Here is a 27,541-nt window from a genome sequence, read left to right as displayed (position 1 = left end):
GTAAGAACTTCTATTAGCGTTCCCTGTGTGTTGAGCGAGTTATTCAGGCCTTCGTGTTCTTGCCTCTGAGCAGAAGGAGGAGAAGGCGATGATGGCCAAGATGCAGCGGACGAGAGCCAACTCCCACGAGGGGCTGATGCCGCGCTGGGTCCCTGACAGAACCTTCTCCAGGACCAAAGACTCTAAAGTCTTCAGACAAATGGTGAGGCTCAACATCAACACGCTCCTCTGTGCCGACAGAGCCAGGCTGCCTGAGTCTTAATTTGTGTCCGTCTGTTTTCTTCCTCAGGGGATTGATGAGTCCTCCAGTAAAGACAAGTGAGTAGTGACTCTTTTAATGTGTGAAGGGAAACCTGCTGTTTTCTCTATCGCCAGTCTGATCTGCGTCTCCTCTCTTTGCAGCCGCGGCGTTCAGGAGGCCATGAACCCGGAGGATGAGGTGGATGAATTTCTTGGGCGAGCCATTGACGCTCGCAGCATTGACCAGCTACGAAAAGACCACGTGAAGAAGTTCCTGCTCACCTTCCAGACCTCCAGCCTTGAGAAAAAGGTTCAAACTAAAAAACCTCTGATTGTCTCCTCTGCTTCTCCAACTGATACATGTTCTAACGCTCTTCTTCTCTTCTTTTTCCTGTCATAGTATTCTAAGAAGGTGGACGATCGTTTTGGAGGCTATGTTGCTTGTACTCTACTTGTATTCTGCTTCATATCCTTCATACAGATCGTCATCTTTCCACAGTGAGTACTGCACAGATCATAATACTACAATGTAAATCCTTTAATATTTACTGTCTGTGTTATTTGGTTCTTTTTACATCTGTAGTTTGGTTCATTTGGTTTGGACCAAATATAAATTTTCCCCTTCTAGTTCTGGACAGGTTCACACTGACATAATAGTTGCAAAGTGGAAGGATTCATTACGGTAGAACCCTTTAACTTTTGACTTACTGTTTCATGAGGAATGTGAAATAGGACCAAAGATATAGAAGCTGAATTAAGAACATTAATAAACTTTTTTTCATGTAAAATGTATTTTATCAGACAAAAATAATAAATGAAAACACAAATATATAGAACTTAAAATTGAGGAGTTTTCATATTGGTGCATATCAGCAAACAAATACCATAGTAGAGCTGTTCAGTTAAATTTACTTACTAAGTCTCAAACTGGGTATAATTGTAACCCAGATCTCCTGGGCCTGAGTTCGCAAACACAAAAAAATTAATATGTTCTCAGACGAATATTTGAAACTAATCTTATCTTTTCTTTAAATTCCTCTAATTAATATTGAAGACCACCACAACTGTATTTTAAACGTCAAAAACCTTCACAGGTGTTTATTTACAATATTAAACAAATGAAATTGCTGTGAGCTCCTCTCTCAGGAAGTAAAATATTTACAAAACAAAATAAATTCACAACAGTTGTATGAAAGGTAACTGAAATAATAAACTGTAGACTCTGTTGCAGGCCTGTAGTGATGCTCGGGTGCGGTGAGGCCTGAAAACTGTTATGGCCACTTCACTCAGCCAAGAGCAGAAAATAAAAGCACGTGCATTGTCATATCAGTTCAATACTCACAGGTCCAAACGAGGAGCAATAGGGCAATGTCACAGATAGGGGTGATGATGGCAGTCACAATCCAAATACAGGCAGCATACACAGCAATGGAAATCCAGGGAAGAAGAAAACAGCAGGGTCCATCCACCAGCAATCTCAGTTTCTCTCTCTTCACAGACGTCCGTCTCCTTTGGCAGGTTACATAGAAGAGTTAATATATCAGGACCACGAGTAGTCGACCTCGAAGATACCTCTTAAATGTTTCCCACAGCACAACACTTTTCCTCAGGACATCTGGACTCTATCTCTCTCTCTGACCCACCTGCTCAAAGCATGCTGAACCACTACCTGCACGTCATGTCCCGCCCCATACAAGACGGATGACTTGGATTGGCTGTGACTTTGCTACTACCCAATGAGAAATGCAGAAACTGAATGATTGACACACACAACTGAGAAAAGTTAGATTGCACATTAAAAGCACTCAAATCAATAAGTCTCTCGTCTTCTCAATCACAGGGCCTTTTAACCACACATCTATTTATTGCTTTACTTTTTAACTGTAAATAGCTAAACTTCTTAACTGTACATATTATATTGTTTACATTTTATCCCATATTTAACCTTATTTTAACTACTATTTTTAATAATATGAACTTATCTAATTATCAGGAACTTTCTCTTTTAATACAACATTTGTTATGCTATTTTGAGATTAATTTTAGGCACTGTATCCTAGTGATTTTTATACAGGGCTACATAATAAAATGCAGAAATATTATGTCTGCCTTTTAACAGACCGACTTGTTAGTGCTGTTAAGTTTTTATTATGGAACTTTTAAAATACACAGAGTAAGACACAAGTGAACCTCTGTTCTTACTCATGTAAACTTTCCAGTCCATCAGGGAAAAATCCTCACACTGACTCACTGACGAGTTACCATGGTTACAGGTGAATATATTGAGAGGTTTATACGGAAAACTAACAGATCCTAAAAACACATATATACTCCAACAGTCCTGTGGTTAGTGGGTTTTGCTTTCACAAAATAAACACAACAAACACTGGAGTTGTTCTCTGTTGTGTCCCGGATAAGCCAGAGTTGGATTGACAGCTTGTACACCAGCCCAAATGAACCAAGCTGAACAGAAGAACAAACCAGAAATACGAAAAGCTGAGTTATAACTTCCTTTCTCTTGTGTCCCTGCAGCACCCCAGTCATGCTGGGAATCTACATCAGTATCTTCTTCATTCTCGCCAATATCCTTTTCATCTGTGCCATATACTCCTGCATCAAGGTAGAGGAGCTCATCAAGAAACAGAATCCTGGCTCGTTATTTCTAACCACAAACTGTAAATGTGTGTTTGACCTGTGATTTCCTTGCTGTAGCTCTTTCCAGCTGCGATGCAGACTGTTTCAAAGAAGATTGTCCAGTCTCGCACCAACAGCACCCTGGTTGGAGTTTTCACCATCATCCTCGTCTTCATCTCTGCCTTTGTTAATATGGTAAGTAGGAAAGTAGCTGCTGCTCAAATATCGTCAAGATATACACTTTCACTGTGGGGGCAGTTTGTGTTTTGTTCATCATAACAGAGGGGAAATACTGAGAAAAAGCCACATGTTGATAAATCCCAAATCTCAATGGGAATGCACATAAACAGTTTACCAGTCATTCGTGTTGAAAACTGTCATGAACATGTGTGCACGTGTGTTTCCTGCAGTTTGCTTGTGACACAACAAGCTTAGCGACATGCGTTGCAGAGAAGCTGAACACCACCGCAGCCCTGGTGACGCCCTGTCTGATCCGCAGCTTGAATGTGTCTGTGGAGGGGGGGCTGGAGATTTGTCCCAGCAATGGCCCCTCCTGCCCCTTCCCTGAGGTGAGTTCATCTAATGTCACCATGTTTTAGTTTGCGTGATTTTTCTTCTGACATGTGTTGTTGGATCATTCCTCTGTGTGACGCCGCCTTCTCCCGCTCGTGTCAGTATTTCAGCTACAGCGTGCTGCTGACGCTGCTGGCCTGCTCGGTGTTCCTGCAGATCAGCAGCATAGGGAAGCTGGCCCTCATGCTGCTCATCCAGCTCATCTTCCTGCTGCTGGTGGAGTGGCCACAAGTAGCACTGTTCGACAACGCCGACCTCTTTGTCACCTCCAATGCCATGTGAGTGCCACGTGCTGGATGCACATAGAGAGAGAGCAGGAGACAGGATTAGTCATCAGCTCAAACAAATTATTGGTCATACTCTGTCCTGTTTACTTATTCATTAATGTCATATTTCCTGATGTAAAAAAATCCTTTATTTTATTACAGTTAAAATTGTAAATTTAATCTGGAAATACTAAGTCATCTGGTACAATTTGTTAGAGTTTTCAGCATTAAAGCATTAAAACCTTTATTTGGTATCAGGTTTGTCCTGATTCTGTTCTGTGTTCAACTTTAAAGGACTTTTAATTCATCTATTATGATATATTGTTGGACTCTGTGTTTATCGTTCGGTCACACATGCTCAACTTTGTCAGTGGCAAACTTTCGCCTTCTGTTCATTTCCAATCTGTGAGATTGAGGGGGCGTATAAACATTCGCTTCCTGTGGCGAACACATCGCAGCACGGCTTCAAATGGAGTTTAACTTCGCTGAACTTTAACCTGAGATATTCAGTCTTCAAATAAAGGTTCGGTACCGGGAAAGGCAGAGGTATCCAAAATCACTGAGGTAAAAAGGCAACAAAGCAACTTACAGAAGGAAAACATGAGGACTACACCTGACAGGACAAAGTGGAGAGGAGGGATCGCAGGGTTTAAATACAGGAGTAACCAAGACTCAGGTGCAGAGAATCAAAATAATCAGGGAAGGGGGGGAAATGCAGACAAAGACGGGATGTCAAGTGAGACCCCAAGGGTAGGTAACAAAATAAAACAGGAAATAACTGATTGTGCAAAAATGTAAAGAAAACTCCGGCAGCACAGTGGTGGTTTTACAGTTTGGAGTTTGTATGTTCTCCCCGTGTCTGCAGTGCTCCAGCTTCCTCCCACATTCCAAACTCATTCAGATTGAGGTTGGGGGGGGGGGGGACCTTTGTGTGTCTTTGAATGTTGGTGTCTCCCGCCTCTCACCCAATGTCTGCTGGGATTCGCTCCATTTCCATTTCCATTTGAATGGTTGGACAAAACGTAACTCAAGGTGTATACAACAGAGACACAAAACCGAACAAGGAAAAAACAAGATAAAAGTCCATAAACACAGAGTCCAACAAAAGTCAACATTAAGTCCAATTTGACAATATTTATGGATGAATTGCAATATATCGTGTATCATAATCTGACTTTTCTTATTTTTTTCAGTGATTTAAATGACACTAATAATCAATGGTAAGATATACACTTAAAATACTTCCAATATAATAATTCTAATTTGTTCTATTTAACCAAATGTTTCTTTTGTAATTTTTTTCCTTTTAGGTCCAGTTTCAATGAAACTTCAAACCAGTGGTAAGATTGTTTTTCATTTGAACATTTTTATCTCCTTCTAATATTACAGCACCTTTAATAAATTTACTCATTTACTTAACTACTGCACTGTTCAAATATTTCCGTTTGGTTTTGTTGTAAATATCTACTGCATTAGTCAGGTCAGATTATTATTTACTTAACTACAAAGTGCTTCACAATTAAAAGAAGAGATTAAAATACACAAACCCAAACCAACTAATTAAAGCATGACTACCCATTACATTAATAAAAAGTAGAAATAGGTAAAAATAGTTTCTTCATCTTTGAACCCTGTGTGACCACGAGTCTGTCTCTCCACAGCCCATTTGTTGTGACCAAAGTGTCCCTGAGGGTCATGACTCCGGTGATCCTCACAGTCTTTGTCCTGGCACTGTACCTGCACGCCCAGCAGGTCGAATCCACTGCACGCCTCGACTTCCTGTGGAAACTACAGGTATGTACCGCTCCACACCACTAGAGGACACCATTTGACTTGAACTGCAAACGGCTTGTAACACTGCTGCAGAGGCCTGAAAGTTCACCATGAATAAACAACGTGTCATAATAAGAGATGAACACAATTTAACAAAGATGCTTCACTCCCAGGCCACAGAGGAGAAGGAGGAGATGGAGGAGCTGCAAGCCTACAATCGTCGCCTACTCCACAATATTCTGCCTAAAGACGTGGCCGCCCACTTCCTGGCGCGTGAGCGGCGTAACGACGAGCTGTACTACCAGTCGTGTGAGTGCGTGGCCGTCATGTTCGCCTCCATCAGCAATTTCTCCGAGTTCTACGTGGAGCTGGAGGCCAACAACGAGGGAGTGGAGTGTCTCCGGCTGCTCAATGAGATCATCGCCGACTTCGACGAGGTGAAGTATTTGTAAAATAATCTGTGTGTCGCTGTTATTCTGCAGATTTGACCTCTGCTCAGTCAGTCAGTCCTAAAACATATTGCATCTGAGGAACATGTGATCAGATTAAGCTGGCAAAAGATCAAAGGTCAATTTCACTGTGACATCATAATGTCCTGCAGAATATGAAGTACTGTGTGAATGTGTGTGAACAGGTGGATGGCAAAACTGAACTGTAAAGCTCTTTGAGTGTTCATCAAGACTAGAAAAGCACAATATAGATACATACCATTTTACTATAATGTTCAGTAGAAACTACCCATTATTTCACACCATAACTCAGGACGAGAAGGAGATCACAGAGATACACAACAAGCCCTGATTCTATTTTTTTTATTGTATCTCAGATCATCAGTGAAGACAAGTTCAGGCAGCTCGAGAAGATCAAAACCATTGGCTCCACCTACATGGCGGCCTCCGGCCTCAATGACTCCACCTACGACAAGGAGGGTCGCTCCCACATCACTGCACTGGCCGACTACGCCATGAGACTAAGAGAACAGATGAAATACATCAACGAGCATTCTTTCAACAACTTCCAGATGAAGATAGGTACGGGGAAATGACCGCTCTCTATCTGACACAGTAACAAACTAGTAAGAAAGCAGCTTTTGTTGATGCACTCTGATGTATTTCTTTTTTCAATTATCTTTAATTTCCCAGGTCTGAATATTGGACCTGTGGTAGCAGGGGTCATCGGGGCACGGAAGCCTCAATATGACATCTGGGGAAACACAGTCAACGTGGCCAGTCGTATGGACAGCACGGGTGTACCTGACCAAATACAGGTACCACTTCCTGTCTAACCCCTTTCAAAATTCAGCCCAAACAGGGGTTTTAAATGCAAAACACCAATTATATGCCTTTTAAGTTAAGATGACAATAGGATGGGATTTGCTACAGTATTTGATTTAATAATAATAAAGCTTCACCAAATTACAAGCACTCATAGATACCAGTCTGCTAAATTATTTTTGTTAAGATCCATGAATTATTCACTGGAATGTCAACGTCCTATCTTGCAATGTAAAAGAAAGTGACAAAAAACATTCCTGGATCCTCCACCTCATCCGGAATTTAAAGAGGTAAAATTGTCCCTAACCCTCAGGTACAATGAAATTGTTGGATTCTTCCCTGAACAAACATCAGTCAATTAAAATAATTATCATGACAAAGGTAACATTATTATTATTAATTAAAATTTTAAAGACAGATTCATGCTCCTGAGTGTAAACTATTCTTTATGCCTCACAGCTGAGAATATTTACCTTTTCTTCAAGCCGCCAGGTGACTGCAAAACAAACAAAGTCAACAGGTTTGAGGAAGACAATGAAGGTTTTCCAGTTTGTCAATAGTCAAACAAAGGCTGTTGCATAAAGTATCAGTTTGTATTAGTGTGTGGATTCCTGACAAGAGCCCGTCAGGACCTGTTGAGGCTCAGATAATCATTTTGAAATGATATTCAGGTTTTGGGCGTGTGCAAAGGCTGGGCTGATATTTCGCAGTGCACATGTCTGCAATCTGAGAAAACAAATAACCTTGCGTGATTGAGAAAAACGAGCTCAGTGCAGCTTACATCAACTGCATCTGGTTTGGATACAAAACACGGAGAGCCTGTCGGGCTGGGTCGGGCACGGTCAGTTTTCTCTCTGGCTCAGACAGATTTGAATACAACAGATGTGGCTCGAGCTGTTCTCCAGTGAACGTGTGGAAACACCTTAAAAAGCTTATATGACAAACATTTTAGCAAACACTGGTCTAATTAAACTAAACACGCAATACATAGGAAAACACTGACATCACTAAAAGTAGTTTTTCTGGCTCAAAAATAATTATTTACCTGATTTTTAAAAAGTGAATATGATATATTTTATTTAAAACGTATCCCCTGACTGTGCCTCCTCCTCCTGCTCTGCTCACAGGTGACCACAGACCTCCACCAGGTGCTCGCAAACAAAGGCTACGTGATGGAGTGTCGTGGGGTTGTGAAGGTCAAAGGTAAAGGGGAAATGACAACCTACTTCCTGAATGAGGGACCGCCAAACAGTTAGCAGCCGCGGCAACAGCAGATGCTGGGACAATTCCCACGGCATGGACACGGCACCACTGAGTGAGGACTCACAGTGTGAGGCAGCGACTAAAAACTGGGGATGCCATCACTTGAATCCCCAGCGAAGAGGAAAGAAAAACCTTTTAGGACTTCAAAAAGGAAAGTGTTCTTGATGAGAGGAAAATGTTCTCGGTTGGCAGCCATTTTGGCTCACATACATGTTGAAGGACAAGTGTTTTTCTCATGTCTAGCCTCTCTCTCAGGCTTCTTGAAAGATGCAAAGTCTGTTTATTTAAAACAACGCCTTTTAGCCTGTGTCAAAAGAAGATTAACGCTGTACATAAGGCTACTTTTTAATTTTACTTTGTGTTTTTTTTTCCCTGTATTTTTTTATCTCATGAATTATGAACAGGTACTCATATTTTGTTTTCTGGATTAATTATTTATTTTGATCTCGATGTTTTGTGCAAAAGGTCCTTTATGAAGAAGTGTGAATACATGCGTGCACAAATATCCAGTTTATTACACGTTTATAAGTGTGTATGTACATGCATATTTGTGTGTGTATGAATATATGTATAAACTGAGGAGAAATATATTGACCAAAGACTAAAGTATTTACTAAAAGCAAGGCAAGACATGTTTGATATGTTCTCGCTAAAGTCAGCAATGACCACCGCCTCTGTTTTTTTAGGCAGCAGACCTGAACCCTTTGTCTTTTTTGCCCGACTGCTGGCAGCAAAGGCTGCTTGGTTATTTTCATAAAATGTGTACAATTTATTTATTTTGTCTGTCATTCAGGCAGCAAAACGCTGATCAAATATGTTCTAAATTATAATGTTGCCCTCAACCTCTAGACAAAACTGCTAAAGATGACTATGGATGTTATTGGAAAGTGAAATATATATTTTTATCTCCGCTCTCTGAGGAGTTTAAATAGCTTCGACTAGAATTAGGATCCTCTTCATTGTCATTTTATGTCAGGTTGGTTCCTTAGAGCTTGAGCAGCCCGTGCACGGCGGGTTTCAGCCATAACAGTATGTTGTCAACAATGGCTCCTTCCCTTTCAGACAAGTATTTTTTGGTGCAAATGGAAATGAAGGAACTTAGATCAGAGAGTTGTTCCAGAGCCATCGGGACAGGATAGGTGGGCCTTGGATTTCAGCGCAGTGATCCCACACATCCTGATTCTTCTATGAAGAAGAAATAGATGAAGGAAAAAAATATAAATATATTGATTTTGACTGAATACTGTGCTTTGTAATCCAGGAGGGGCATAACTATTTTCACTGTGAGGTTTTTATGATACAACAAAACTGCTTTCTTGCCAAACATAACCGCTTTGAAGCATGTCTGATTGTGGTATCTTGTTTTCATTTATGTTTGTTTTAATGTAGGGTATTTTGTATCACTTCTGTATCCATCATTTGTATATTCTTAATGTTGTTATTATTATTCTGATGATTCTGATTAATTATTAAGCTTATTATGATCATTTCATTCCAATGATAAGGATCAAAGACCAGCACGCTTTCTAGTAAAACGCCAGTTGAAAAGCTCAAGCTCACTGGTACCAACTGATCAACTGCAGCCAATGAATTCAACTGTTCAATCCTAATGTACAATACAGTATTTCAACTGGTGGTAGGTGTGATGATCATGTATAGATAGTAATAACCATTAGCTGCCTTTGCAGCAGAGCCTGAGTGGTGTATGCTCACGTAAGCATAGCAGTAAACACACATTTACAGATGATTCACTGTGCTTTTTATTTTGATTTACGCCACTATTGCAGTATTGTAAATCTCAGTCAGACTTTGAAATGAGCTCTCCCGTCCGTACATTGAACTTCAAAGTAGAAACATCCCTGGTGTAACACTATGTGAACAGGACAGGCAGAATTTGGCCTACATGCATACTTCTTTTATTATTTCCCCCCGCTCAGTCTTTCAGTGGAAAAAAACGACTAGCTGAGTTTGATTGCCTTAAGTTAATATAAATCAAATTGTAGAATAACACTTAACAGGAACTGTGCCTGCTTGCTCTGTCTGGACTGCTGACGTTTGAACGGAGAGAACGGGATAAGGGCTTGTCGAGAAGTAAACCTTCTAATCATCGCGGGGATCTTTGTTTCTCCGGCTTTCGACTTTTGTTATCGGGGGAGAATCGGCCCTGACTTACAGCTCTTCCGCCACACTCTAACAATGGCATCCAACAGTTGATCATGTTTGTACCAAAGCCAGCTCACGCAGCCTTGTGCTATCGGCCCCCTGCTGTGCAATGATACTTGGCCTCGGGGAACAGTGGGTGCACCACAGTACAGCAATGTAAGGGAGATCACCAACTATCACGTGAACTGTGACCAATGATGAGTGATTCATATAAGCAAAGAGTTTATAGAATGGACATGAGTTTATACAAAATGTGCATAGTATGTATCCTATTTCTATTGGCTGTCCATAGACTTGTGTTGATTGTTAACTCTTGGGATGTTTTTTGGGGGGGGTATGAGAGGGGAGGAAGGTTGTCCCCATACTACTGAAACAGTGTTTTGCTCAGGCCTGATGAATCCTTCCGCATTTGTTTTTGTTTTATTTGTATTATCCCTGAGTTGGAGGAGTTTTGAGAGGGGAGTGTTTTGCAAAGCTGAAGGACGAGACGAGTTGAGGACTATGACAAAGAGAAAAATAACATTTCCCCTTGAAGAAAAAATAAAAAAAATCAATGGCTGTTTTTTTGTGGTCATATATTTAATTTTGGTGTTACATGTGCTGTGAATGTGTATCACCTGGTGGCTGATATAGGAACTGAGGGATGTAGAAGAAGTGTGTTTACACATATATGTTGAAGTCACAGCTCACTGGTTGCTATTCCAAACATTTCCTCCACACAAGATCAAATTTCAAACATGTCGGTGTGGTTCTTTCTTCAGAAGAGACTCTAGCACAAGTTTCTTGCTACACATTGCTCATTTAAATGCAGGTGACAGACTGATATTCCCCCTGAACTAAACAAATTATGACTTTACCCTCACAACACAATGACTTCATTCTCATAACTTATTCTCATAATCTTCTATGTCCCTAATACTACCATCAGAGCTTCACACAAGTAAACAAAGTTTCAAAGTTTCACTTTGTTTACCCTGCAGCACAAGACCCCAGAGATATTGTCAGAGGTAAATTAGTTAGAATTAGTTAAAACCATTTTATGAAAGAAAATGCGTTGATATTCGTCCCTCACTATTTTACGGTATATTCTATTCTAATCTATCCTTTTGTATTAATTTCTATTCAATTCTATTAACTTCTATTCAATTCTGTTTAATTATATTAACCTCTATTCTATTCAATTGTATTCGAATAAATTATATTCTATTATATTAACTTATATTCTACTCTACTCTATTCTATGCTAATCTGTGCTGTTCTATTCTGTAATGTTATACTAACTTCTTTTCTATTTTATTCTTTTACAGCAATAACAATAATATTAAACTCAATTTGTTTAGCACCTTTCATACAAGACATACAGCTGCTTTACACATAATATAGAATATTTCTTTTAATTAAACATTGATAAATATGTAAACTTTCATTCAGTTCAATTTAATCTATTCCATAATATTATGTTATATTATGTTATATTATGTTATATTATCATCAGCTCCTTGTTCTCGTCGCTGAGGCCCCGCCCACCGGCAGGTCGTGTGACGTCACGGGACTCGACAGTGATGGGAAGTCGATCGAGCGCTGGTGAGTTCCTGCTAAACCAATAAAATCTCTTAAATCTGCCGTGTCACCCCAACGGGGAAGTGGCCAGGACACAGACACACACCAGGGACACACACAGAGACACAGACACAGACAGACAGAAACATACAGAGAGATACAGACACACACAGACACACACACAGATAGATAAAGTGTGTTTCCTCCGGGCTCTCGAGGCTCTTTTATCTGCCTGGTTATCAGCTCGTTACCGGACATGTGAGTAGCTGCAGATTGTCTCTTTCATTGTGTGTGTCTGTGTGTGTGTAGCAGTTGTAAGCTAGCAGTGAGGAGTTGTCATGTTGTCATAACAGCGTGTGAAGCCAACGAGCAGCTTGTTGTGCAGCGTTAGCTTTACTAGCATACACCACACACTAGCATCACGTTTCCACATGCATGGACACAGGCAAGTCTTTAAATATGTCTCTCTGTCCCCCGAAAAGGACAACACGTTAGCCCGGGTTATCCCTGATACGTTAGCCCGGGTTATCCCTGACACGTTAGCCCGCAGGTATCCAGCTCCACCAGGAGGTTTAGTCCTAAATACGGGATTTGTTGGAGGATTTGACTTATTTCATTATAGTTTGTGTGTGTCAGGCTATTCCTGGAGCTGTTGTGACCATCCCTCATGCATCCTCTCCCCAGTGTTGTTTCTGCTTCCAGCTGAGGGAAGAGTAGTGAATAGAAAAGTGAAAGGATGTATAGTGGGGAAAAATACGAGACGAAAAAAAGAAGTAGTGATCAAATGTCAAATACTGAAAAAGGCCAGAAAGAAAAATGACAACATTCAAATCTGTGGCATTGAATTGTCTTATTGTAGATATAAATACAATAATCCATAACAGAGAATTATTGAGGGGAACACAAATTGTCCTTTTAGTTTTAATCTGGAGATAAGTGAGACAATGACCATGTGTTTGAAAATCTTTCTGATTTATCCCCTGTTTAAAGTCCCTTTGAGAATTCATATAAAAGCAAGATCAGATAACACACAAAAAGTTACTACAGCACAGCAAACACAGAGTTGACAGACATCATTGGCAAAAATGATAGTTTATTGAAAGCCCTTGTTAAAAGCAGTGTCCATTAAAACTAAATTTGTTGTTAGTTTAAACACATCTGACAGTTTAAATATATTTAAAATCCCAAACATTTGAAAGTTTCAGGTTCATAACTGGGAGAAATTCCAACTATTATTTGTATTACAACTTGTTAAACAATTTTATTTAAATGTGTGGGATTATTGTTTTGTTTCAGGATGCTGTGATCGGGACTTTCCACTGTTTACTGATGTTTTAAAGACCAAATAATGAACCAATTACTGGATTGCGTAATGTGTCATGTGTACTGAGTTTATTTCTCTTCTCTTTATCACAAACAAAGTCCTCTGGCTTATAAATGGAAACGTGATTATTTGATAATGTAAACAATCTTTAGTTGCTTGTGCCGTTGCAGTTTCACACTAAACTACTATTACAGTGTTGTGTTCATATGTTGTCACAGAGCCTCCTAGAGAAGTCTGCATCGGGGAATATCAGGAAGTCGGTGGTGTAAAAAGTGAGTAAGTTCCTGGTTTGACTCAGTTTAAGTGACTCAAGGTAAATCTAAACCGAATATTTCCTCCTCCTTCCTTATATTCACATGTTGGATCATGAAGGAGGAAGTAAAGAAGGAAATGGTTTGGTTTTGCACATTTACAAATCATTTTTTCAAACAATGCTGTTGCAATCTGTATTTCCTACTGTTTGAGGCATTTATGGAGGTGCAGCTAATTACAATTTAGCTTATCAGACCTCTTATCAAGACAGGTGTGAGACTGACCAGCGATGTGACGCACACACATTTCTAGCCAACTTCAAGATTAACACTAAGCAGCAAAGGTTATCATAAGTGATGGCGTGAAGGCCATATATCTGGCCCAAACTGCTCCTGCCCCCACCCTCCTTCATTTTGTTTGAGTACAGTTCTATTGCCATCTTCACAGACACACACACACACACAAACACACAGAGAAGATAACATTTAAAATCCCAACAGTAAGGTGGTTTTAACTTGTGAAACTGCATTTTCTGTTTTTCTCCTTGTAGAGAAAATGAGTGGCATCCCTCTCTCTCGCTCTGAGGTGTTTGGGGAGCTAAGGAAGGAGCTGCATGAAGATGAAGAGTTCCATCAGTCCGATGTTCACGTCTTCATCATCATGGGAGCATCGGTGAGAGCAGGGGTGGGGGGTCACAGTCTATGAAGTGGTTGTTTGAGTAAAGTGTAAATAAGTAGGCTGGTAAATTAAATACAGGAGATAGAGGTCTGGAGCAATCTTCATCACACAGAAGTTACTGTGTGATTTAAAAAAAAACAAACAGGGTAAGGACCTCTTTGGCCACAATTTCACAGAAAGTGTGTTGAAGTCTTTGAAACTACTGCAACAATTGCGCATGAAGGAAATGTTGAAACTGATTTCACAGAGCTTCTGCAAACAAGCAGAACAAGTCAACTGAGCTTTCACAAGCCTGAAGATAAGACACTGAATACTTTGCTTTGCTTGATCCTCTTTGCTGTTTTATTTCAGTCAATGTGAGGAGTTACAGCAAAGTCATCAGGATTGTTTTCTGAGAACTTTGATTAAACAGGATTTTTGCATTTAAATTTGCCGATATGTGATTAAAGTATAAAATAAACCAAGAATTTTACAAGGTATTCAGTCATGTCTATGCATTACACAAAAACACTGCACAGATACAACAGGACGTGGTGGAAGGCTGCGATTATGGGAAAAGGAAGAACCAAGATTAGTTTATTTCTAAAGAAATAATACACAAATATTAATAAACAAATAGGGCATACTCAGGGTAATGTTGGGCATTGGCAGAGATGTTCATGCTCTCTGAGGGCCTTTGAGTCGTTGTTATTTTACTGCTAAAGTACAAAAGATGGAGTGAAACAACCCAAGAGCATAATGGAAATCTCCTCTTTCACTGTTTGCTATTTCCTCATACTTGTCAGATGTGGAAACCAGGAAGTCAAATAATTTCCTTCTTTCTTTGTCAATGTTTCTTCCACAACTCCAGTCGGCCTTAAAACTATCTAAGTATATGTCTGCAAAGTAATTTTCAAAGAACCATTTTATTTGTCATAAAAACACGTCATCAAAGATTTGTTTTGGTTTAGTTCCTTCTACTAATCAGGCTTCATTCAGCTGGTTATTTGCCGTTCCCTTTCTCTTGCTGCTGCTTTTTTGCAGTGTCACACACAGTCAGCGTTTTTCTTTCAGTGTGACACACAGGCAGCTCAGATGAGGAGCTGGGCGTCTCTTTGTGCAGCTGTTTGTTTGTGTCCGTTTTATTCATGTGTGTGTGTGTTTGTGTCGCTGCAAGTGTTTCAGTATGTGTACTGAAATCTCCTTTTTTAAATTTGAATAGCCTTTTTGCATGTATTACCAAGTGAATACACATAGTCACGCCACATTTCCAAACATTTACTTACTGATACGAAAATCAATAGTCGTTTCTCTCTGAGGAAGTGGGAGGTGTGACTGAGGGCAGCCAGTTGGTTTCTGATCATGTTGTAAGATACTGTGCGAGTGTGCGTACACACCAGATTAGTTGTTGGGAATGACCCCTGGCTTGCACAGCCATTGTTTTGTTCTGTTTGACTTGTCAAGCAACTATAGCTAAAGATGTCACATTTTCTGTCAGTGAGCCACTAAAGCACCAGGTTCCTCCACATACAGCAGGACAGAGTGTTACCGGTTGGCTGGTGGTTCTTACTTCCTGTGGGATTACTTCAACTTTTACCATGTAAAGCAACCTAGATACCTACTACCACGTGGTGTGAGCAGCAGTATTGCAGCTTCTAGAGGCTTTTGTGTAGTAAAATATGATTACAACTTGGGTTTAGTGCACTTGTTTAATTAGCACCACAGTAACGCAAGTACACAGTGTCAGCCGATAATGATTGTGTACATAACCTGTATTTTGAAGGTGAAATCATGTTTCTTGTCATGTGGTTGTATCCATAGGGGGATCTGGCTAAGAAGAAAATCTACCCAACTCTCTGGTGAGTTAAACTCGGACCTCAGATAAAGACTTGTTACACTTTTTACACATCAGAACTGAATAAAGGACATTACTCTCATCTGAACTGACCATATACATCTTTTTTTATTTCCCAGGTGGTTGTTCAGAGACGGCCTCCTCCCGGAGCAGACATATTTTGTCGGCTTTGCTCGCTCTGACTTGACAATAGATGCCATAAAGACTTCCTGCATGCCGTACCTGAAGGTGAAATTAGACATTTGAGATGCATCTTATTTTGTTTTAAGTCTCTCACAGATCATTGTTCTCCTTCCCCAAATCGACCAGAAAAATCAGTTTATTAAACAGTTAATTCCTGAATCTCACACTCCAACTTATGTTTCTTCCTTTTGAAGACCCCCCAATTAAATCCATGCATGCATAAATGTTCTCCCTCTCTGGCGCAGGTTGCGAATACAGATGCAGAGCGGCTGTCGGCCTTCTTCAGCAGGAACACGTACATCAGTGGGAAATATACAGAGGAGAGTTCCTTCTCTAAACTGAACACACACATTCAGTCTCTGCCTGGAGGAAATGAAGCAAACCGTCTCTTCTACCTGGCCCTGCCTCCCACCGTCTACCACGACGTTACGAAAAACATCAGGCACCACTGTATGAGCACGAAGTACGTACACACACTTCTCTTACTAACTGTTGTCTTACATTTATCTGCTATATCGGAATGACAGCAAACACAGAGCTTAATCTCTGAGGTATTTTTCATTTTGAGGGATACAAAAGATCCCTCAAATAACATGTGAATGTAGATTTTATATTATATGAGACATTTACCAGCTTCAACACCAGTACCATGGTTCAGAGGTGTGTGTGTATTTTGTGAAGTTAATCAGCATCACTTGAAGTTCTGGATGCATCCATAGGCGCAACCATATATCCAAGTGATCGTTTTTTTGTTAAGTAACAGACATGTCTCTGGGCATTGCTACACAACCACAAACTGCAGCCCTCAAAGTTACATTTCAGTATTTTCTCTCTCCCCTCTCCTAATAAACTGCTGTCTGAGTGGATATAAAAAGTAGAAAAACTTCTTGCCCTCATGTGTTTCCTCAACAAGTCGATCCAGTGGACAAGATTCTTCTGTGATTCTTGCCTTACTTGCCCTCCAGTCGAACCAATCTAAGTATTATAAAAGGCCTGTACCTACAGTGTCTGGGGTTATTGATGTGATGAGTGAGAAAAAAGAAGAGCACAGGTCCTGCTTTGTTCATTTCCTTCTCTGTGTGGTTGTGTGTGTGTGTGTAGAGGCTGGAGCAGGGTGATTGTGGAGAAACCATTTGGACATGACCTTCAGAGCTCAGAGGAGCTGTCCTCTCACCTCTCCTCCCTCTTCACCGAGGAGCAGATCTACCGTATCGACCACTACTTGGGCAAAGAGATGGTGCAGAACCTCATGGTGCTCAGGTAAGAAAATCATCCTTGGATGAAGTTGTTTTTATTCATATTGTTTTATTTTAGCTTTGTGAATATTCTGATTATCAGATGCTGTAAACTTGAATGAAGTTTGCTTGTGAACATTCATGGAGGAACAGAGTCCCAGATAGCCTGACCTGAATTTCTAACTGGTTTCATTATCATTCTTATCAAATAATTATTTCAGAATAGGGTCAATAAAACAGTAAACTTAACATTAGTAGCTTACAGTAAGAAGATAAAGTCAAATAAAATACAATATTATTTTGATACGATATCCAAAGAGATAAGAAGCACAATACTATACATAAAAAACTGTTCAATACAAAGTCAGATGCACCTTTTCTAGTCTTGATGTCCATTCAAAGCACTTTACTGTACAGTTTTTCACAAATTACCCAAACATTCATACAGTGCATCTATGGGCAATACTGTTTATATGAGAACAGCACAGTCGTCAAGGTTGACAGTTCGGCATTGGGAAGACTGGGATTGAACCTCCAACCTTCTGGTTAGAGGACGACCCGCTCTAGCCCCTGAGCCTGAGTATCCATGCCACCCTGTGAATTGTTTTTTTATTTCCCTGTAAAATAACAATCTCCTTTTGAGTGAAGGTAATTTATGCGACACTTCAGTTTCAGCTCGTTTATGTTCGAGAACCCCTGTGAATATCACACAAAGTAAATAGAAACTGGGCCTTAATAAGGGACAAAGGAGAGAATAAATGTTTATGGATGTTGTCCTGAACAGCTGTCCCTCGTGCTGCGTCTGCCGCTGAGCACAGAAAACCATTATGTGATGTTCGTTGCAGGTTTGGGAACCGAATCTTTGGGCCGATCTGGAACAGGGACAGCCTGGCCTGTGTCGTCCTCACATTTAAAGAACCATTTGGCACCCAGGGACGAGGAGGCTACTTTGATGATTTTGGCATCATCCGGTGAGGAGAATAAAATCGCTTGGATTTGTCTTGGCAGTGTAATGATGAAGTTTAAGAATGTATCCCGCAGAGTGGAGTTATATCAAAATTTGAATTGTAACAACTTCTTTAACAATGCATGCAGAAAATCCTCACCATCACATGATCTGTTATAATTTGAATTAAGATGATAACGACCATCACATCCTCCTCCTCCTCTCTGTGTCTTTTGTGTGACTCGTGTTCCTCTTGTCACGATCAGAGACGTCATGCAGAACCACTTGCTCCAGATCCTCTGCCTGGTTGCCATGGAGAAACCAGCCTCCACCAGCTCTGATGATGTCAGGGATGAAAAGGTACAAAACCTTCTGGAGACAAAAAAAACCCTCATCCGATCACGATTAACTATAAATTCTCAAATATAGCTTAGGCCTTTATTTAGTGTCAGAGAGAACCAGGCCTTCGTTTGTAATGTGGAATAATCCATCTCCACAGCACTAATTCCTTCAAGAGTCACAACAGGTGTTTCACTTTGTCTTTCGCGTGAACAAGGATTAATGAAACAGGTCCTCCTTTTCCTTTTGTTGTCGCTTTGTTGATGGGGGCTTAACATCAATCAGGAGTTTGGTTTGCTAGGTTGTGAAAATAAATCTCTTAAAATGTGCTGTGGACGAAGTGTGTCACGGTCAGGTCAGCTGTTGTAACGGGTGATTCCATCTCCCTCCATGTATTTGTATTCTCTCTTGTAGGTGAAGGTGCTGAAGTGCATTGCTCCGGTGTCCATGTCGGATGTGGTGCTGGGTCAGTACGTCGGGGATCCAGAAGGCGAAGGAGATGCCAAACTGGGTTACCTCGATGATCCCACAGTCCCTAAGGGATCCACTCAGGCCACCTTCGCCACCGTTGTGCTCTATGTGCACAACGAACGCTGGGACGGTAAACATACTTTGCCCTTGACAAAAGCAAATACTTGTCATGCCACATTTTGCTGCGTTCTTTCATAACACATTGGCATGGACTTTATCCTCCTCAGGCGTTCCATTCATCCTTCGCTGTGGCAAAGCTCTGAACGAGAGGAAAGCCGAGGTGCGGCTGCAGTTCACCGATGTCCCGGGAGACATTTTTGGAAATCAGTGTCACAGGAATGAGCTGGTGGTGCGTGTGCAGCCCAACGAGGCCGTCTACGCCAAGATGATGAGCAAGAAACCCGGCGTTTACTTCAGCCCTGAGGAAACTGAGCTGGACCTCACATACAAGAGTCGATACAAGGCAGGTTCAGGCTGATTTATTTATATATTACTGTCATTACGAGAAACAAAACTAACAACGTGTGCCTTCTTTTTTTAGGACGTGAAACTTCCAGACGCTTATGAACGTCTCATCCTGGACGTCTTCTGTGGGAGTCAGATGCACTTTGTGCGCAGGTCTGTCTTTTTGTTTTGGCATCTTTCTCATCTAATGACATGGAAACTAAACCAGTCTTTTGTAAGCGCTTTATGTAAGTTAACGGTTTTCAACACTAGATGGCAGCATGGTGTGTAATTTCCATTCTCAGCCCTGGCATGGAATCCACAAGTTGTAAAACGATTTAAATTATATGATATGACAGCTGTGCATTTTATGACTGCCAAACCTTTTTTTGGTCTCTGCAGTGATGAACTACGACAAGCATGGAGGATCTTCACTCCTCTCCTTCATCACATAGACAAAGAGAAGCCAAAACCTATTCCATACAAATATGGGAGGTAGGAGTTGTCCATCACTTTGCCTTTTTAACCCCAAGAGAAGTTCAGTACAAAGAGATGCAAGTGATTGTTTCTCTTTTCTTTCAGCCGTGGCCCAGTAGAAGCAGACGACCTCTCAAAGAGAGTTGGATTTATCTACAAAGGCACTTACAAATGGGTCAACCCTCACAGACTGTGAACTGCAACGGCGTGAGGGCGGAGTAGAGGTAGGGTAGGATAGCGGGAGGGGTGCGTGAGTGGTGTCATGTTCCAGTACTGGAGTGTCTCTGAGGGAGGAGGTGTTTCCACCGTGTGGATCCATCACAGTAGCAGAACAAGAAAGGCGATATTTAAAAAAATGTATTTCTCAGGTGTAGTTATTATTCCATGAAGCCAGTTCAGCAGACATTCAAAAGAGAATCCTGAATTAGGAATGCCGCTGCCTTTATTTGAATTTAGATGTGGGACCAAGTCCGTTGGAGGGGGAACAAAAATAAAATGAATGTCTGAACTGGCTCCATGTCCCCGTCTCCTTTTGAATTAGGTCTTAATTTGTCAGGATGGTAAATGGAATAACGAGAACAGAACACAGCAACAACAAAACACTCATGGGAGTCACGCTCACACAGGGTCAATACTTTACTTCACCAAAGACGGTGACTGGACGGAGCAGAGACCAGGAACAACAGCTGTCACTCTTAAAGCATCTGATTGTAGAACCTTTTATTGCATTTATTAATCACACTTAGTGGAAGCTATTCTTACAACCCATGTACTCATGTTGCCTCCTCTGCCTTGGACCAAGCACGTCATGTTAAAGATAAATAGAATGTGTTTGTAAAGGGGCCAGGCAGCATCACTTCTTAACATTCATACTGATAGTCTTATATTAAAGTGTAATGTAAGCTCTCTTGTTTAGTAGTTTTATTAACTTCAGATCATTTTTCAGGTTTATTTAAGTTGCTGATTTATTTTTTTTGTTCCATATTTTAAAAGATGCAGACGGCAGTCTGACACAGGTCAACAATGAATGTCTAATGACGTACTGCGGTTCGCTGCACGCTCATGTAAAGCTAGCTACATTTCCACAACTTGTAATAAAAGTCTTTTGCTTCTGGTCATGTGTTTTAATGTGGTTTGTTACAGGTTCACATAAGCTCACAACTGATTTGTTAATGAGATGTTTCAATGGAATTTAGCCTTTCAATGAAAATATGCAGACTTGATTTCTTGCTGAGGGTTAGATGATATGTTTTGTCCCATGTTTTCTACATGAAATAAAAAAGGTTTTAGTGATGCAATCTAACCTGGATCCGCATTTTCCAAAGTTTAGTTGCATGTGTTGGAAGATATTGGCAGAAATGAACCCGAAGGCCACTGTAGGAACTCCATGCTTTAGGGGAGGGATGTTCAGTTAGTTGCAATTTTCACCCTCACCTCTAGATGCCCCTAAACCCTTAGAAAACAATAACCCATCTCAATCTCAATAATTAAGTTATATTTTGCCAATCTAGGTTAAAACTGAAATATAAAGGGTGTTAAGTGCTAAGCTCAGTTTCCCACTGCTTCATATCTGGAGGCTAAATCAAACCAATAATTCTCCATATTTATTTATACCATATGTTATGAATGAGAAGAGGCGTAGTTCACACCAGAGCAGTTAATATCAATGAATAATTTTTTTTAAGTTTAGGCATACGATACAATTACATTTGCTTTTTATTATTTATATATATTCTAAGACCTTATGAGTACCCAAGTGTGTGGTAGTTAAAATAAGAGAATCACCTTTCTAAGAATCTAAAGTACTCCAGCAATGATGACAGATTTAATTTATTCACAGACAGAAGTTGACATATTTCCAACACAATAACTCATAACTGATAAACGGGTCAGGCAGGTTCACAGTAACAAAAGGCAAAGTGGACGGACGTTAAGTAGATGCTGTAAGTCTTTGGTTTGACCCAAAATACTAAATGAGACAACGTCCAAGATGTAGCAACCGTGCATCTAAAGGCACTTACTCGCATGTTCATCATATTAAAACGGTTGCTGTGTGCGATCGACAGTTTGTTAATAATACAGTACAAGACAGGAAATATCAGTGAATTATGTAAGACACAAAGTGAGGTATTACATCTACGATTAAATAACTTGTAGAGATGATGGACACGGCGCTCACTGGACGGCAACACCTATTTGAGATGAGGTACCATGCCCTGAGGAGTGGGCCTGTGGAAATCAGAATGCGTGATGTAATGATGCCACATCAACATTGTCAGTTTACTGATGAACATTTATGGTCCGAGAAAGACATGCGTTAACCATAACGTGGATGTGGATTCCTGTTTTAAAACGAACATCATGCATTTTGATTTCATCTGGCACCAGAAGAATTTCTCAGGCAAAAACAAAAAGTAGTTGGACCATCATATACGGTCCCAACAACTATCTTTCAAGTTTCAGTGTGAGTCAGGGAATGAAGCACTTTAAGACGTCAAAAACTGAATGTTAAGAACAAAGTGGTCAAAACCGAGCTGAACATACAGTTGAGATAAACAGAAGGCACTTGGTCAGTTTGGTTGTTCTGTTACATGTGCTCCGGGTGGTTCTGCAAACAGCGTATGAACTCTGTGACTGGTTGGTCCTGGTAGCAGATCTGATACACTGCATTGAACAGCGGGAACCTGGAGGAGGAGGAGGAGGAAGAGAAGAAGGAAGAGGAGGAGGAGGAACAGTTAAGGTTGGAAATAACACTGGATTGATGCATTTTCTATCAATGCTGGGATTTTTGTGTGTTGCCTTTGTTGCTCAGCTTACTTGTCAATGAGGTCTTTGTGTTTGAGGATGAGATAGACCTCAGCTGCTGTCGCTGGTCCCTGCAGCTTCTGGCCGTTCAGCATCTCTTTCTCCAGCTCCTCAATGGACTGAGCAAGAGAAGAGATACAAGAAGAAACATGACATATCCACGTGTGAACTCCCATTAAAGCAAACTTATTTGTCAATTTCTCTTTCCTCTGGTGTGTCATTTCGTTTTTTTATGCATGTAAAAGGTCTGCAAAGTTAAAAGTCCACAGTAAAGGGAGCAGCCTGGGCTTTATTGAGAGGGAGCATTATTCATTTAAAAAATAAAAAGGGAAATGAGAGATGGTTCACACAGTTTAAAAGCTGCCACCACTTACTCACATACACATAGGATGTGTGAAAACAGTATAAACCTTTTTCTACTTAAATATTACTGGTCATTAAAATCTAAATACACTAAACACTCCTTAACTTAAAGTTGTAAAAGTAATTATTGTTTTAAGGGAAAACAATATCCTAGTACTCACCTTCTTGGTCTTCACAAACGCCTCTGCTACTTTGCGGTTGCGGCCGCCGTAGCAGGTCGTGATGAGGTCGGCCACGCCGCAGCTCTCCAGGAAGGTTGCAGAGGACACGCGCCCAGCGGTGCAGAAGATGCGCGCAAAGGCAATCATCTCCATCAGGCCCAGTCTGATCACTGCTGCCTTGGTGTTGTCCCCGAAGCCCAGACCGTCACAGAAACCTGCCCCGACCGCCACGATGTTCTGAAGGACGGACAGGGAGTAGGGACATGAGGAGAGATTCCAGACATGAGAGCTGGATGTACTAGCTGGGGAATCGTAACGACATTCCAGTAATGTCTCACCCATGGATGAACATGGGTGAATTGAGCAATTGAAAGAAGTATTGACAACTATTTTATGTATTTTTCTCAGTTTTCTGATGTTTCATAAACAAAAATGAGATTTTGTATGTTTTGTAAGTAGGTTTTGTATAATCAGTGATAATAAAAACAATTAGCTGCACACATACATATACACAAACAGCACTGTCCTCAACCCTTTGTCAATTCACATAGTTATTACAGAAAAGGAGCAAATCCACATATTCGGGAAGCTGGAACCAGAATGCCTGAGCATTGTAGCCAAGAAACAAAAAAAACCCTGACGACGTCTTTGTTTATACATCATTTCAATATGTTTGCAGAGTTGTCGAACACAGTGTTTCACTTTGCATGTTAACAAACTGCCATTTTGTCCATTTTCCTTCCACAGGAACTTTAAGCTCACAGCTTAATTTATTTTAGTATTTCTATTGTAAATGTGTATTCACTCACACATATGTGATACCTCAGCCAGACTGGGAACCTGGTGTTTCACAGTGAACACTCACCTTCAGGGCTCCACAGATTTCCACCACGTCGTACTCCTCCACTACAGTGACTCTGAAGTTGTTGGTCTGCATGAGTTCCTTCAGGAGAGCACCGTGGTTTTTATTCTTACATCCTAGAAGCAGAGCAAAGAATCTTTCTTTCAGCATCTCTACGAGAGAACTTATTCTGCCAGAGTAGATCTTTTTCATGGTTGAAACGATGACAGGTATAAAACTGCCGAGCCGCTAAGAAATTTGCCAGCTGTCATCCAACAAATACTAACGCTGTCACAGTAGGTTAGCGTTCTCTTGTTTTATACAACAGTAAATCCCAGGAAGTGGTTATGTGGTGCGTGCAGCGAAGTGAAGAAAGCATGTGTCAAAGTGAACCCACCCACTCTGTCATTTACACATCAGCTAAAGGCAGATTAACAGTTCAGCCCCTCCCAGACGATAAGAACACACAGATACTTCCTGTTTCAAGGTTTCATCGTTACTTTGAAATCCTGATCCAAGTGCAGCCTGGAACTAAATAAATAAACCCTTTTGTTCAAAAGAAATCAAGAATAAGCCACACAAAGTAAGACTAACCGATGGTGGTCTCACAAAACTTCTCGTCAGCAACCTCGTTGGCAATGTTGGCGCCCATCAGCACACTCATGTTGATGCCGAGCTTCTCCTGGATCACGTCAGAGATGAGTCTAAGTCCATCGGGTCCTTCGTCCACGCCCTGGTGGAACAAGTACACAAACACATTTGCATTGAGCAACACGGAGCTGGTATTTGGGTCAAAGACCACACTGCACAACGGCTGCTGTTTGATTTGGAAACAAATTGGTTCTGCTTGTTGTTAAAAAAAAGAAAATCGATGAACAGTCGAACCTTGATGAGAGAAATCCCCAGTGCGTCGCTCTTGATCTTCCCCTTTATGGTGTCGCACACTTTCCCGACAAACTGGTGCGGGATCACAAACACCAGGATGTCCGCGTCACTGGTCGCCTCCACCAGGTCGGGGACGGCCAGCTGAGGAGAGGTGAGGAGGGGTGAGGGTGAGGGAAGGGTGGTGGAAGAGATTGGAACTACATTAATGTCTGATGCAACTCATGTAAGAGCTGGTGTAACAACCTGCTGAGAGAACATGTGCAGAAAACTGATGTTGCAGTGGTTTAATTCACTTTTAAAAACATAATATGGAGGCTGCGATGGAGGAAAGCTACTAAGATTGATATGGACAAATACAGGTAGAAATGATAATGTGTACAAAGCAAAAACACACAATGACAGACACCCGTGCACTTTCATACCACATTTGCTGGAAGCGTGTGACCGGGCAGGTACTTCACATTCTCGTGGTCAGTGTTGATTACTTCCGTCAGCTTGCGCCCGTTCACCATCTCCTCGAACACCCACATTTTGACGGTGTCATCGAATTTTGGATTCTGCGTGGCATTGGCACCCACGATCTTGGCAATGGCAGAACCCCTGTAATGGGAATAGTTAAAGGGTTAGTTTCAGGTAACATTTGTGTTCAATTTACAGTATGTTTCCATCTGTGAACATACGAAGCAACATGGCCAGAAAACTGTCAGTGAAGAGATCAACTAATCGTAATCCTGGCTTCTAGAAATGATCCAGAGTCCAGTGTTTGGGTTCCCGAGGCCGATCCGATCACCTTGACATTACATCACCGTCGGTCTTTACGATTAACCAGGACGTCTGTTTATGGCAGGTCTGAACAGGACCTTGATCTCAGCTGAGTAATTACTTGATGAACGCTTTGATTAACGGGTCATTACTATTCCTGGCTCTTCTTGTGTTTTATGCTGCTCAGTAACATCAACCACTACTACTCTCTCACTACAAAGGTCTCTCCTGAAAAAGAGATCAATGTCTAAATCAGCGTATCTAAAGCAAGAGCTGAGTCGGCATTTCTCTGCACAAAGTTGAACCCGTTCCCAGAGGGTGTGGGACTCTGCCAGGGTTGCGTTGTACAGGACTGTAGCATCAAAGGAGCGGAGGCACAAGGCAAAGCTTTCAGTTTACCACTTGATCTACATTCCAACACTCACCTATGGCCACTGAAAGAGTGAGATTGTGAATACGAGCAGCTGAAATGAGTCTCCTCTGTCGGGAGGCAGGGCTCAGCCTTAGAGATAAAGTTAGGAGTTCAGATATAATGAGGGAGCGACTCTGTTCAAACTCTGGCCACAGCATTCTGGATAAACTGTAGTTAATCAAATACCCAGAGGACTTTTAAAGATTTAATCATGAAGTTAAAAATGTTGTGTTTCCACTGAGAGATTGTGAATAAAACAGGTTTAATCAAAACAGCTGGAGTCTATTTACTAACTGAATTTAAGAGGATTTGTTTTTAAATCATGAAGAAAAAAGCTTTACTTAAAACAGCTGGAGTTTATTTAATACTTTTTCCAATCATGAATATGTTGTTATTCAGGTATTAAATAAAACTCCAGCTGTTTGAAGGTGAACCTGTCCACTTCATGATCCCTCGGTGGAAACACATTTAAAACACAACACAACATTTAAACTCCATGATTAAATCTTTAAAGGTCCCTATAGTAAAACGGGATCTAATCTCACTGTGTTTCCACTGATGGATCACGAACAGCTGGAGTTTGGTTTCATCCACATGAATATAAATATAAAGCTCAGTTCCTTGTTTATGATCCATATGTTGACGGCTGCAGAATCACATGATAACATTTCTACTCTTCATGTGTAAATGAATGAAAGTTCCATGACGCGCAAATCATCCGATAATCCGACGTGGGGTCAGTTTTTCTGCACAGTCATCTAATTTATTAGCTTTGCATAGAAGCCAATGCCAAACAAACAAACAAACAAATACACGGTTTTGCTATGCGGCTAATGCAACAGTAAACATTAGCTTAAGCATGCTAGCTCTACCACTGTTCCTATGGGAAAATGCAGCTAGTTAACGTTAGCTCCACCTGTTCTCCCAGTGATGCTAAATTGGCTAGCACCGGTACACAAACACACACTCACACACAAACACACAACATGCTCCAAAGTTGTCGCCATGTTTAAACCCCCCCTCCCGTTCCCACATGTGCACACGGTCATTTACCAGTTTCCAGAGCCGATGATGCACACTTTGTTGGGAGCTGCCATCGTGAGGAGCCGCTGCTGAAAGAGAGTGAGTGTGTGTCTGTGGTCGTGAGTGTGTGTGTGTTTGCTGCAGTGTGGTTATGCAAGCAGCACACACTGATCTCATTGGCCGGTCAGAGGGGAGACACTGACCCGCCCACTGAGCCCACTGCCCCCTCCCCCCTGGAGCTGTGGTCCAGTGGGAGGTACTGGGGACTGAAGTGAACCTGGGACAAAGTGGACTAGTGTCAGTGTGTGACAGCTTCTCTCTTTCCATCACTCCAAGTAGAACTTTCATGACAGGGACACA

The 27,541-nt window shown here is 41.1% G+C and overlaps 3 protein-coding genes across 3 annotated transcripts in view; 2 read left to right on the top strand and 1 right to left on the bottom strand.

Annotated features, from left to right (window-relative positions):
- The window catches only part of LOC133004749 (adenylate cyclase type 6-like), a 38,840-nt gene extending 28,096 nt beyond the window's left edge, over positions 1-10,744 (top strand). The window contains exons 10-24 of the mRNA XM_061074257.1: positions 74-202; positions 290-318; positions 403-550; positions 641-738; positions 2,773-2,860; positions 2,953-3,069; positions 3,285-3,443; positions 3,550-3,725; positions 4,907-4,933; positions 5,024-5,053; positions 5,375-5,507; positions 5,660-5,923; positions 6,313-6,517; positions 6,629-6,753; positions 7,888-10,744. Coding sequence (XP_060930240.1) covers positions 74-202; positions 290-318; positions 403-550; positions 641-738; positions 2,773-2,860; positions 2,953-3,069; positions 3,285-3,443; positions 3,550-3,725; positions 4,907-4,933; positions 5,024-5,053; positions 5,375-5,507; positions 5,660-5,923; positions 6,313-6,517; positions 6,629-6,753; positions 7,888-8,016 — 1,857 coding nt within the window. The 3' untranslated portion in view covers positions 8,017-10,744. The remainder of the gene's footprint in view (positions 1-73; positions 203-289; positions 319-402; positions 551-640; positions 739-2,772; positions 2,861-2,952; positions 3,070-3,284; positions 3,444-3,549; positions 3,726-4,906; positions 4,934-5,023; positions 5,054-5,374; positions 5,508-5,659; positions 5,924-6,312; positions 6,518-6,628; positions 6,754-7,887) is intronic.
- Positions 10,745-11,840: 1,096 nt separating this feature from the next.
- On the top strand, positions 11,841-21,043 carry LOC133004748 (glucose-6-phosphate 1-dehydrogenase). The gene is made up of 14 exons (XM_061074256.1): positions 11,841-12,004; positions 13,289-13,342; positions 13,873-13,994; positions 15,801-15,838; positions 15,954-16,062; positions 16,263-16,480; positions 17,119-17,277; positions 18,098-18,223; positions 18,465-18,558; positions 18,952-19,138; positions 19,236-19,471; positions 19,550-19,626; positions 19,855-19,947; positions 20,035-21,043. The coding sequence occupies exons 3-14, from the start codon at positions 13,878-13,880 to the stop codon at positions 20,123-20,125; spliced, it is 1,545 nt and encodes a 514-aa protein (XP_060930239.1). The 5' UTR covers positions 11,841-12,004; positions 13,289-13,342; positions 13,873-13,877; the 3' UTR covers positions 20,126-21,043.
- A 700-nt stretch (positions 21,044-21,743) lies between these two features.
- Positions 21,744-27,314, bottom strand: LOC133004747 (glycerol-3-phosphate dehydrogenase [NAD(+)], cytoplasmic). Its single transcript, XM_061074255.1, has 8 exons — positions 27,212-27,314; positions 25,407-25,584; positions 24,985-25,125; positions 24,694-24,832; positions 24,124-24,236; positions 23,259-23,495; positions 22,747-22,853; positions 21,744-22,613 (listed from the first exon to the last, which is right to left on the bottom strand). The coding sequence occupies exons 1-8, from the start codon at positions 27,253-27,255 to the stop codon at positions 22,517-22,519; spliced, it is 1,056 nt and encodes a 351-aa protein (XP_060930238.1). The 5' UTR covers positions 27,256-27,314; the 3' UTR covers positions 21,744-22,516.
- Between the last annotated feature and the right edge of the window lie 227 nt (positions 27,315-27,541).

This window comes from Limanda limanda, chromosome 7 (assembly GCF_963576545.1).
Source record: "Limanda limanda chromosome 7, fLimLim1.1, whole genome shotgun sequence".
Classification (NCBI taxonomy): Eukaryota; Metazoa; Chordata; class Actinopteri; order Pleuronectiformes; family Pleuronectidae; genus Limanda; species Limanda limanda.
Note: the sequence above shows the minus strand (reverse complement) of the source record. Positions and strands in the feature narration are given on the sequence as shown.

Bases quoted from the DNA above. Each gene is read 5' to 3' on its own strand.
- LOC133004748 (XM_061074256.1), top strand. From the start codon at position 13,878: ATGAGTGGCATCCCTCTCTCTCGCTCTGAGGTGTTTGGGGAGCTAAGG. The intron at 17,278-18,097 runs GTAAGAAAATCA...TGTTCGTTGCAG, and splicing joins CAGAACCTCATGGTGCTCAG to GTTTGGGAACCGAATCTTTG. The intron at 19,627-19,854 runs GTCTGTCTTTTT...TGGTCTCTGCAG, and splicing joins CAGATGCACTTTGTGCGCAG to TGATGAACTACGACAAGCAT.
- LOC133004747 (XM_061074255.1), bottom strand. From the start codon at position 27,255: ATGGCAGCTCCCAACAAAGTGTGCATCATCGGCTCTGGAAACTG. The intron at 25,585-27,211 runs GTAAATGACCGT...TTCCCATTACAG, and splicing joins ATCATCGGCTCTGGAAACTG to GGGTTCTGCCATTGCCAAGA. The intron at 24,237-24,693 runs GTTAGTCTTACT...CTCTGCTTCTAG, and splicing joins GTTTTGTGAGACCACCATCG to GATGTAAGAATAAAAACCAC.